The 12,528-nt window shown below is 34.0% G+C and overlaps 1 protein-coding gene across 1 annotated transcript; it reads right to left on the bottom strand.

Moving 5' to 3' along the window:
- Window positions 1-1,303: 1,303 nt before the first annotated feature.
- On the bottom strand, window positions 1,304-3,424 carry LOC143540789 (protein RGF1 INDUCIBLE TRANSCRIPTION FACTOR 1-like). The gene is made up of 5 exons (XM_077033767.1): window positions 3,328-3,424; window positions 3,204-3,246; window positions 2,927-3,127; window positions 2,611-2,826; window positions 1,304-1,932 (listed from the first exon to the last, which is right to left on the bottom strand). The coding sequence occupies exons 2-5, from the start codon at window positions 3,204-3,206 to the stop codon at window positions 1,621-1,623; spliced, it is 732 nt and encodes a 243-aa protein (XP_076889882.1). The 5' UTR covers window positions 3,207-3,246; window positions 3,328-3,424; the 3' UTR covers window positions 1,304-1,620.
- Between the last annotated feature and the right edge of the window lie 9,104 nt (window positions 3,425-12,528).

Genomic DNA, 12,528 nt, shown 5'->3' with positions numbered 1-12,528 from the left:
TTAATATAAACTATAGAATATAAACTATTGTTTCCCATCTCATGATTTTAACTTTATCAGTCGAATTAGGTAAATCTATTTAATTTTACAATTATGAGAAAATAAGACACAAAGACGTTCACATCGATTGATTGTTTAGCGAGTGGTTCACTTGTTTAAGACCGTGTTTGCACGCAAATGTTGTAATTAGAACAAGCCACATATGTGCTTTCTATTTCTAATGAAACCAAAACGACTAACATAGAACCAAATGTACACACAAACCATGAAAGTTTTGAAAGTGACATGTATTGACATTACCCAACAAATCTATCATTTTCTAATCTATTCATTCATTTATTTTATTTCCCAAAAGCTACTTCTGATCCTTCACGCCTCTTCTTCATCATCCAAAAATACAAATTTGACCACTCTTCTACATCAAGCTTTAACCACTTCACACTTGTATGTCCACATATATCCATACATGCATAAACACCCTTTTCTCATGCTTCAAACACTTGTACATTCACATACAACCTTCACATAAATCAGTAACGAATCAAGAAATTTTTTTACATAGGTCAGAAATTTTCTCAGATGACTATCGCTACAAATTCACAAGGGTTGGTTGAGATTTTTAAACTACAATAATACTAAAAAAACAATTTCACATAGGACGACCAAACCTCGTACCACCATGATAGGTCCGCCCCTGGCATAAATACATACATACTTCCCAAGAGTAATCAAACAGCATGCTCTACATTTTTACATGCCTACAAGCTTATCATATCAAAGTTTGCCCCTAAGGCCATTCGTAATGGGCGAAATTTAGGGGTGATAAGGGGCGATTTGGGGGGGGGGGGTAACACCGCCCCCCCCCCCCCGGCTGATTTTGGGGCGGGGTGAGAGGATTTTGTCGCCGTAAGGAAGAAAGGAAATATTATTATTATATTCATATGTGTGTTATACATATATATATATATATATATATATATATATATATATATATATTACTATTTGTAGCCTTTACACCATTACACCTCAAAAACAAATTCTCACCCCTTGCTGACTGGCTGCCACGTGTCGCAATTCGCTCCAGTTTGTAGCCCCTCCACTAAACATAGCCTAATAGCTTGGATCTTGATATCGCCAAAAGAAAACTTAACATCGTTATTTCTTTCAGTATACCTTGTCCATCTTGTCCGGACAAGTTAAATATTGACGAAAACCTTTTCATTCCTAACTTATTCCTAACTTTCCATATGCTTCACTTCGGCTCGTGAATTTCTTTGGATAAACAGCCTCAAACATCAATATACACATCCATATATTATAAACTTTTTCTTTATAAACCATATAAAACACTCACAACATATACATGTGCACATTTTATGTATCAACTTCTGTACAATCCCATATACAATCTAACTTTCCCCCCTTTTCTTTTTCCTAACTTCAAAACTAAAATACACATTGATATAAATATGTATGCAATTCAACATAAAACCTTAATACTAACTTATACTAACCATCATGTATCATCTTTTCTTTTTCACAACTATATGTATATTCTTTCATGTTTCACCACATAAATTACCATACTACCCTTCACTTCTTTCATGTTTCACCCCATCATCAAAATGGTGCACGGCGCGGTATACCCTTTCTTCGACTAGAGTTCCGATGGTTGAATATTGGCGGTGTCCGGGGAGACATGGTTGCGGTTTCTTCTCCTGATGTAGATGAACATGAAATGTCGGAATGACCATTTCGCCCATAAAGATTGTAGTGAAATATGTGAGTGTCGATAAGCTGATTGAACAGATTTGATCTTCTTGCTTTCTTTGGTGTTGGTGTCAATGGCTCGTCTGGCTCGTAACCATCCCGGCCATGTTTAATCCGATGAGTAAAGCTCAGTTCTCGATCGCCACGTTTCATGCCACCAAGCTAACCATATAACAACCTCAAATTAGTAATGTAGAACAATCTTAACCGAAGAAAATAAAAACATTTTCTAAGAGAGGTGTGCATGAAATAGAAAAAACCGACATGTAATTAAAAGAACCAAAGTAACCAAACCCAAGCAAAAACCGACTTTTTGGTTTTATGTTTCCGTATAACCAAAATTTTGCATGTAATTAAAACCGAAGCGACCGAACATATCTTCATTGTTAATTTTGAACTTTATGTGATTTATAATAATTCATAAATAATGTAACCCGAATATTCTAAGTTCTAACACAAATGTATAATAATGAATTAATTATTAATTAACAAAAAAATTTAGACCAAGTTGCTTATAATTTTAGACAAAAAAATTGTGTCCCGCAAATTTTAAGCCCAAATGGTAAAACGAAAAAACCGAAACCGAACCCAAACCAGAAAACTTAAACCAAAGGTTTTGAAAAATTAGAGATTTTAAGTTAAGTGTGTGCACAGTGCACACCACTATTTTGTATTGGCGATTGACGTATTTTTATTATGTATTTGACATTTGATTCGGTTTACAAAAACTAAAAAACCAAATGCACACCACTATTTTCTATAACCAAACATTACAAGGTCCACCAAAGATCAAAGAACCGAATAAACTGATAATATGCCAAATGAAAAGCTAGTTTATACCTTGCAACCAAGGGAACAAAACCGAAAAGCATCAACGAGGCTCCGTCCACAAATCTTGCAATGGTTGGTGACTCCTTTACCGGGCCTAGGCTGCGATCGTTCGTTCAAGAACACAATCTTCGCACTATTGATAATGTAGGTTTGCACACAAGTAATATCCAAAAATCTTTGAATCTCATTCACCCTCACCACGTTATGGTACGAAGACCTCCGTATCTAATCAACCACAACAAAAAAAGCAAAAAAAAATTAACACATTTCATTCAGGCATTTCATCAAACACTTGAAAGGCATTAACTTTTGTAGCCAATTTTACCTGAACAACGCGATGATCTTTGTGATGGGACAAACAATAAGAGCATAAAGAGGTGCCACAGCAATCCAAACAGTACAAATTACACTCGCTCTTAGTAGCGTCTCCGTGGAATCGACACGGAACGAAGTAATCGGCTTTTAACATTGGTATCAGCCAAGGCGGACCGAGTTCTTGATTCTCCATTTTACCAAGTGGACTCACCTAACCACACCATATTAACATAATAATAATCAATCAATCAAGATACATAAAGATTCAATAAGAAAAGTTTAATTACCATGTGGGTTTTGAAATTAAAGTTGAAAGGTTCAATCTTTACCCTGTTTTTCAGAAACCCTAATCAGAAAACAGAGTAAATAATAATAATAATAATAATATAATGAATAATAATAAAAGGGTACCTGGGAAATGAGAGGCAGATGGTGAAGACTGAAAAAAGGAGGAGGAAAGACTGGGGAAGCTCGAAAGAGATTGAAAGGAATTTGTAAGGCGGTTGTACGTGTTAATATTATTATTATTTTTAAAATAATATTATTTTAATTAACTAATTAGCTGGTGTAGAGAGGTATGGAAGAGACTTTGTGTTTCATTTTACTAGGGTCGATTTATGTTCTTCTTATTTACTTTTCCCGGCACCTTGTAATAATAGAAGTGCACAAACTCGTTTGAAATTCAAAATCGGTTTGGGTTGAAACCGGTTCGGTTTGGTCAACAAAAGTCAAATCCGGTTTATGATCGGTTTCGGTTCTGGTTGGAACCGGTTTCTTGAATAGGTTACGATCGGTTTCGATCCGGGTTTTGATCGGTTACGGTTCAGGTTTTGACCAGTTTTCGTATGGTTTTTGTTCAGTTAACCGATTTGGAACCATCTTCAGTTTTGGTGGAGAAAATAACAAACCGGTTCCGAACCTACGTTTCCAAACCGGATTCTACATAACCGGTTTCAAACCGTTTCGGTTCGATTTTTGGGTCGGTTTGGTTAACCGGTTTATTTTCCCATCTCTAGGAGATAATGTGAGATTAGGCGAGTAAGTTGTGTTCAGTAGTTGGACGCTTGAACTGATGTTTTTTCTCACCGCATTTGAGTGAGTGTTCACGGTGGTTGGCCTTAAGTGAAGGTTTTCTTCGATTCAAAAAACAAGTGTGTTCGATAAGATGAATTCAGTCAGAAGGTCATTTGTAGGATTAATTGGCTGTTAAAAAAAGTTATTATCTTTAAGTATTTGTTTATTTATTTAATTAATTAATAGTCATTATAAGTTTGTAAAGATTGGATTAGGTTCACTTTACACCCTCCACGGCTCCACTATTTGCAATAGTGGTGGATTTGTTGTGTGATTTTTAATTTATAGGATATATAATGAAAAAAGTTATGATCAAAGTGAAAGTGACTTTATGTATATTTTTTTCATATCTTTATAACTACATAGCAACATTCTGGTTCTATGTCTAGAGGGAATCGAAAAAGTGGTGAACCAGTTATTCGATGTAAAGAAAAGTAAGATTTTATGATTCTTAAAGTATAAGCTGTATGTTTTAAAAACGTTAGATATTTGTGTGCTTTATAAAAAGTTGTAAGAAAATATATTTAGTCATATTTGTTTATTGGGTATGATTGTTAAAATAATAATTATCATCCGTTCTTATCTTCCAACTTAGTGAATAATAATCTATATTTAGTTGTGACATCTTATGTAATGTGTATAGCCTCTTTTTTTAGAAACGAGATACACGGATAGAAAGAATCTTAACCTTAGTTACCATTAACACGTTTTGGACACATATTGACTAAAAATGAAAGGATAACTTCATAATTATTAATTACATGTGATGAAATGGGTTAAATTCGTTATATGCAACATCCACTAAAAGACAAGTTATATATTCTGATAAGAAAAACAAAAATTAATTGATATAAGGGATCGAATATTACATGTGTGCAGTTATCAAACCTTGGTTTAGAGGCATTAGTTTGTTACCCCTTTCTATCAGAAAAAGAAAATGAAGTGTATTAAGTGTAGTATAATTTGATTTAGATAATGTCATTTCATCTTTAACACTTAGTTCCCGAATCTCATTTAACATTTAAGGAGGGGGTGGGGTAGGAAGGAGAATTAGAACGGGAAATAAAGCTACGGGAAGTAAAATGTGTTATTTTATTTCGTGTTTCTGAGTTTAATGAAAATAAAATAAAACATAAGGAAATTAAACATTTTAGGTGTTCCCGAGTTACGAGGAAAAGAAAATAAAAGAAAATACAATTTTCCACTTCTACCCTTTAAGTAACCTATAATATAAAGGTAATTTAGTAATTGATAAGAATTAAAATATTTTCTCTCATAATCTCTTCAATTTGAGAGGAAATTCCATCATTTTCCCTCCTTTCTCATTCCCTCGCCTTCTAAAAAAATTCAGAAACATGATTTTTTTATCTTTTCTTCTCTTTTCATTTCCCTCAATCTGTTAAATGAGACTCGGGAACATAACATGTGGTAAAAGCTTGTGTTTTTTTTGGGAGAAACTAGGGGCTTAAATCTTGACATGGAGGGTAGATATGGTGTTGATTCGCCATCAAAAAATCCATGTATAATAAATACTGATGCTATTAATGGTGATTGGATAATGTGGGGGACATTTTGAAAATTAAATATAGTAAGATGAAAGTACTTGAATTCAACATAAGGGGGAGATGTGAATGACCTAGATAGTAAAAGGGTTTATATGGAACTTGAAGACACTATCATGGAAAGATTTCAAAGGATATGATCAACGGATGTGAAGTGAGAAAGAACATTCGGTATTGAATGACAACCATCCGATCATTAATGTTTTTTAGGTAACCTAATTTTTTTATGATTCGGTCAACTGGGCCCACTTATTCTCAACCGTTCGATCAGAATCACATTCGGCCGCCTGCACCTAGTCATTCCAGTAATCGTGTAATGCGCTCTCATCGTCAAACTAAAATAATATTATCTGTGTATTTCTTAGTTTGTGTTATTGCCTAGAAAATTTTTCATAAATAGTGCTTTTCGAAAAGTTTTTTAAAAAATGGTATGTTTTAGAGATATATTATAAAAATGGTGTAACCGTGGTTTCAAACCACGGTTTAGGTATTTTCTAATGAATGTGTCAGATAGAAATTTCATAAAATAATAATTTTGATTAAAATAAGTCAAGTCGTGGTTTTAAACCACGGATTGTACAAAAGTGGTAATCTAATACCGCTTTTCGTGTTAGTGTGGTTGTTTTGTAAGTCAAGCCGTGGTTTGAAACCACAGTTTGATCTTTTAAATTATTTTTTTAAATGCCGAGTAATATAAGTAACATTCAAACTTTTTTTTTACATTACGTGGTGCATGACGTTCTCTTATATAGGTTTACGTCTAATGCATTTCCAGAATTTCTGATCGCCACACCGAACTACTAGGGGGTTCTTGACCAAAACTGTTATTATGGAACAAATGATAGGCTCGATAATCTTCACCTAAAAATAACAAATCAGAATTACTTGATCAGAAAATACTCATGGATTCATTTTCTTATTCACAACACTGGTATATATGAAGCTCCTAAGAATTACTTTAGCAAATGATAGGTTGATAATTTCTATGAAGGGTTTAATGAATATACCAAACTCAACACTCTCTCTCTCTCTCTCTCTCTCACACACACACACACACATGACTATATTGCATGTATATTATGCAAAATATTACAATTGACTAATAGTAATTGTCATCTCAAAGAAGAAAAACAAAATAAGCTTGAATATTCTAAATAAATTGAAGAAGAAAAAAAAAAGAAAATAAAACAAAACCTAGGTTGAAATCACTGGTTGACTAAAAAACAAAACTATATATACATATCGAATTAAAAATAAGTAAAAGATCAAATCGTGGTTTGAAACCACGGCTTGATAGCAAAACCACCACAAAACTGGAAGTGGTATTAGACTTTATTTTTTATGCAATCTGTGGTTTGAAACCACAACTTGCCTTATTTTAATCAAAATTATTACTTTTTAAAATTCTCTTCCGACACATTCATATAAAAATGAAACCACGGTTACACATTTTTGTAACTATCTATTAAAGTCATACCATTTTTGAAACAACTATTACAAAAGAAGCTATTTTTGAAAAACTTTCTATAGGCTATGGGTAAAAGTTAGTTAAAACGTTATGTAATTACCATATAGATTGTAGATAGTGGTGAGCAAGAAAAGGGTTGGATCTTTAAAACCCGGTTACTCGACTCTTAAAACCCTTAATTAGACCTGAATAAATAATATGGGTCGGGTAAAGGGTATTTAAATTTCGTCTTAAAGGGTAAAAAGGTTTTAAGGGTCCGACCCTTTTTCAAACCCTTGACCCGTTTACTAGATAGATATACATCAGATTCACGATTAATCTGAAATTTATGAGAGGTTTGTATTTCATATAAGATTCATCAAAAATTTTCCAACTACTAAGAAAAATAAAAATTAATGGTCATACTACTGAATGGAAACATATATACAGAAATTAATGTATTGTTCTCTACAAGTAATTTAGAATGTGAATATTGTTTGTATCAGTTTAAATGATTGATAAACTTTCGAAGTTACACTTTACTATGTTATTAAATGAAAGTAGAATTGTTCTAGGATTTATATATTAAAGTCATTTAAGAGATTAATGCAGAAAATGAGATGTGATTACGATCTTAAAGGGTAAAGGGTTGGACCCTTGAAACCCTTATTTATACCCGACCCTTTTATTGGTTAGAGGGCAGTGTCTCGGGTCCACGTTTCTATCTAAAAGGGTAAAGAGTCCGGAAGACAAAAATTGATTGGTTGTTCCTTTCATTAGTTATCATGCTCGTAACCACTTAACTAGCCATCCATAACGTTGGGCCTTAATGCGAGGCCCTTAACGGCACGGCGCAATGTAGTCGGCGTTAAACTAGTGAGCTATTTATAAGAAAGAAAACTCATAAGTTAATTAAGACAAATCACACCCAGTGATCCTAGCGAAGGGCGCAAAGCACCCGAACGCGAACACACATGGGCTCGGGTGAAGTGCGATGGACGCAATGTGGCGCTTTGATGGCGCACTTCGCACGCTCGCATCGTCGCGAGCCGCTTAAGGGCCGTCTTATTATTTTTGTGAAAAATTAAAACTTTTAAATAATCCTCCCATCGCGATACGCTACAGGTTTAAATTAGTCTCATCGTGTTACGCGATGACGCGACGTTGAAGTTACGCAGACAAGGCACGTGGTATGCCACATAGCCTACCTAGGGCTGACTCGGCAATGCTGCAAGACTCATCTCGATACGCGATGGGCTTTTGTTTATGACCATCGTGATACGCGACGAGTTCCAAAATCAACTATAAATAGATTGGAAACGGGACGTTCATTCTTGCACCAAAATCATGTTTTCTCTCTCAATTCTCTTTCTAGGATGTATAATACCCGAGTGAACGTAGCGATATCCTATCCGATCGAAAGAAACTTATGTACGCGAATCCATAAGCTCTACCTATCAAGGTAAGACATTGTGCCATTGGGTAAAGTTTCTAATCTCGTGATTATCGTTATGATTATTGGTTTTATACTAATCTAGATATACTATATTGTGTTTAACCTAAGTGCTTAATACCAGAAGCGTTCTTTAATTGTAAACTTGCAAGGTGAGACATTCGAGTTTTTGTACAACTCACATTTGCGTGAGACAACAATTTTTCCGACACTGTCATGTTAATTTCAAAACCTATAAAATGCATGGCAGATGGTCTAATTGTTTTCAAATATATTTTTAAAGTATTTTAAATATATTACAGTGATTAAGTCTCTGTAGACTTACGGGATGGTTACTATTTGTATTATGGGATTTTGTATACAAGGCTTGCCTACTGGGTTATTACACATTATTTATTGGACAAGTGTTAGCCAATAAGTAATATGACCACAATCATAGATACGATCGAGTGACAAGTACCTTTCAGTAATTTGTAAACATGCAGATGTAAATACATCTTAATGCTGTAAATGTAAAATGTGAATGTACTCACCAGTATTTTTTGCTGATCAAATATTTTAAATATGTTTCATGATTTGTTAAAGACAAATGAATGATGCATGCGACCTTCCAGCTTAAATAAGTGGATTGTCACTAAAATAAAGAAACGTGTTTTGTAAATTAGGGTTTATTCTTATATAAAAAAATTTGTATAAAAATAGTTAAATTCCTAGTTTATAATAATACGAATCATAGTGTTTTTATAACTCTAATAATTTTTCCTAACTACGGTTCTGTTAAAATATTCCGCTGCAAAATAATTTAATAAATACCGATACCATCAATCAATGTTCACGGCTTCCCTCACAGTGTATAGGAGTCGGGGGTTGTGACATTATGACCACCCATGTATTATACTAATACTTAAATAAAGCATAAAAAATAGAGAAAAATTGATGTGGGACGAGGAATGAAAGTTGAATTTCTACCCTATTTATACTTAAGATTAGGCCAGTTCGCGTAGCGCGAACCAACACCAATAAACACTTCGCGTAGTGCGAACAGAATATAGAGTTGTCGAGTCAGACCTAGCTAGGCCATGTGGCAAGCAACGTGTCACCGTTGCGCGAGTACCACGTCGTATAGCGCGAAGGATTACTTCGCGTAGCACGAAAGAAAAGAGATTTTCCAGATAACTATAAGACTTCACATAGCGCGAAGGGGCCTGAGTTCACCGTTGTGTTAGTACCACGCCGCGTAGTGTGAAAGACAAGAGATTTTCCGAATAACTATAAGACTTCGTGTAGCGTGAAGGGGCCTGAGTTCATTTCTTCACGTAGCGCGAATGAACAAGTTTTCAAAAACACTACGCCTGTACCATCAAAGCGCCACATTGCGCCCATCGCACTTCGCCCTTGCCCGTGCGCGTCGGGTGCTTCACACCCTCCGCTATGACCACTATGTGTGATTTGTCTTATAAGAATATTATCATATAAACTAACCTTCTTATAAAGAGCTTACTAGTTTTATAATATAGCGATGTGGAAAAAGGACTTGATTTATTGTTTATACCAATGTGGAAGAATTCTATTTTCTTTCCTCCACCAATATGAGATGGAATTTACTTCTTTTATTTTCTTCACTTTTCTTTTTTTCTTATTTTGTGGGTTATTATATAAGATGATGCAAATCTTCCAAGATGAAGGATAAGATTTTTAAACATAATTTGAGAATTATTATAAGTAGCAAATTTTTGATTTCCTAACTCCCAACCAATATCAGTAGTTATGTCTGTATGTTAGTCATAACCTTGGTTAGTAGTTTGGTTCCCATGGACCTCATACCCGTACCAGGAGATTAATCATCAACTGTTGTTATAACCAAGACTTTTCTTCTGGTTTCTCCCCCTCTATCTCAAATGTCAATAACATGCCATAACTATTAGGTAGATTGATTTTCTAAATTCAGGTTGTGTTCATAAAACAATAGCATGATTATGACAATTATCATGTAGTGACCTCAAAAATATGTTGTTAAGAGCAACATGTGTATATGTAACATCAATCAATCTTAATTCACTAATCAAAGGAATGAATTGCTATTGTTGAGTAAGACTTTCCCTTTTTAAGTAACAAAAAAATCATACTACTGAGTGAGGACTTCCCGGGTATTTTTGATAACCTCAAGTGTTCCATCGAATAGTTCTTTCAGTTCATCCCATAACTCATTCATAGTTGAACAATGGAGTAATCCAGCAAAGATTTCGTTTTGGAATTGCCATTGCGAGCATAGCATGATATATGACATCTAATTCCGATTTTGGAGAATCTTGCTTATGATAGTTTTTCGGGTCTTTGGGTTTTGTTTTATTTCTATCTTCAAGATCAAGAATTTCGGGAACACATGGTCCGCTCATAGCCGACTTCCAACACACGTTTTGGTTTGAAAAGAAGCGAATCAACCGCTTTTGCCATATGTTGTATGATTTTTGCACAATCATCAATGGCTTTGTGGATGAACCCATGTTATAAATCATGAACGATTGACATGACTTCACGTGACTTTTGAAAAATTGAAATTATGCACAAAACAAAGTATGAAATGGATTGTAATTAGGGGTGTTCAAAGTCGGATATCCAAAAATTTGGATATCTAAATTTTCGAATAGCTAATTTTACTATCCGAATCCTTATCTGAAATTTCAAATGTCTTTTCTAACAGTGAACCAGATATTTGAAATCTAAAAGAAAAAATAGACAATTTAATCTTCACACATCTAACATTTCAATTTGTTTAATTCAAAGCCAACCTGGTAAAACTAAATCAAGGAAGACGTATGAATTATGAACATACAACAACTAACCAAGCATACAACCAATCAAAGAAATAGTAGTTACAATACAATAATTCAGAAACAATTCCAAACTGAGAAACCTAATTCGTGAGAATGAATCTGGTAATAGCTTAGAAGAGGTAATAAACGACGATAACCAGCGTCAACCAGCACGAGTGACGGCTGCCGAGTAGGTGACCGTTGATCTGATGAAAAATGAGGCCAATCTGATGATATGAGTACAGAAGCGGCGCTTGCTTAGGATGAATTTAGGGTTTCTAGAATTCCAGTGGTGTTTATATGTTTATATATATATTAAATATATAAAAAACGGTTTTCGGTTATCGAAAATATCTAAAAATTTCAAAATTACTATCCGAATCCGAATATACAGATAGTTTGGATTCAGATATTTCGGATTCAGTTTCAGATTCTGATTTTTTCAAACACCCCTAGCTGTAATGAACCAACTAAATCTGTTTAGAATTTGACGCAACAACAATTTGAGTATTTAAAATTTGGTTCTAAGTCGACTGTTCGATCAAATTTAAAGATCTAGTTGTTATCCATTGTTGGATTAGATGTATCATAATTTAGAGTTTGTTCTAATTGTTATGTGTTAGATTCATAATGATTGAATTCAATTTATGTTTTAATAATCAATGTGTAGTTGAATAATGAATTTAAGGGTGCTATTTGACAAATTTTACACCAGCAAGTGATGAATTAATAAGAGCCCTGAATAGCTAAGATATTCTAAGCCAGTCTTGGCTGAGTATGCCGATATAGTTAATAGGTTTGCTAATTAGTTCAGATGTAACCTCTTAATGAAATCATTAAGATTGAAAAGGCTACTAAACAATCCCTAACTACGATGTCATAAGGGATATAAGAATCATCACAATATTTGTAAGATTGATAGTATTGTTTTATAGACTCAAGCTCCCCCCTCAACCGTAGTTCATCTTCTCGGAAAGGTACAAATGAATTGTACTATTTGGGGTGTGTGTTCAGTGTCATTGACTATGGGACTCTCATGGTCAATTTATATAAGTGTGAAATTATTGATGAGCTAAGATGAAAGCGACGCTTACTAGATATGTTACAAACAGTTGATATTGCTAAATTGTCAAACTAGTGATTTAATACAAAGTAAACCTAAAAACTAACGAGAAATGATAATTAATTTATGAATAGATCGTCAGTTGCTCTTCATTGACTTTTGTTTTCATATGTAGTTCTTCATTCATTAAAAGTTTGTTG

The sequence above is a fragment of the Bidens hawaiensis genome, unplaced genomic scaffold, assembly GCF_021521415.1.
Source record: "Bidens hawaiensis isolate Kalapana, Puna unplaced genomic scaffold, B.hawaiensis_p1.1 tig00012335_1, whole genome shotgun sequence".
Lineage (NCBI taxonomy): Eukaryota > Viridiplantae > Streptophyta > Magnoliopsida > Asterales > Asteraceae > Bidens > Bidens hawaiensis.
Note: the sequence above shows the minus strand (reverse complement) of the source record. Positions and strands in the feature narration are given on the sequence as shown.

Coding starts and splice junctions, on each gene's coding strand:
- LOC143540789 (XM_077033767.1), bottom strand. Junction 2,827..2,926: donor AAGATCATCGCGTTGTTCAG/GTAAAATTGGCT, acceptor GTGGTTGATTAG/ATACGGAGGTCTTCGTACCA. Junction 1,933..2,610: donor TTTGTTCCCTTGGTTGCAAG/GTATAAACTAGC, acceptor TTATATGGTTAG/CTTGGTGGCATGAAACGTGG.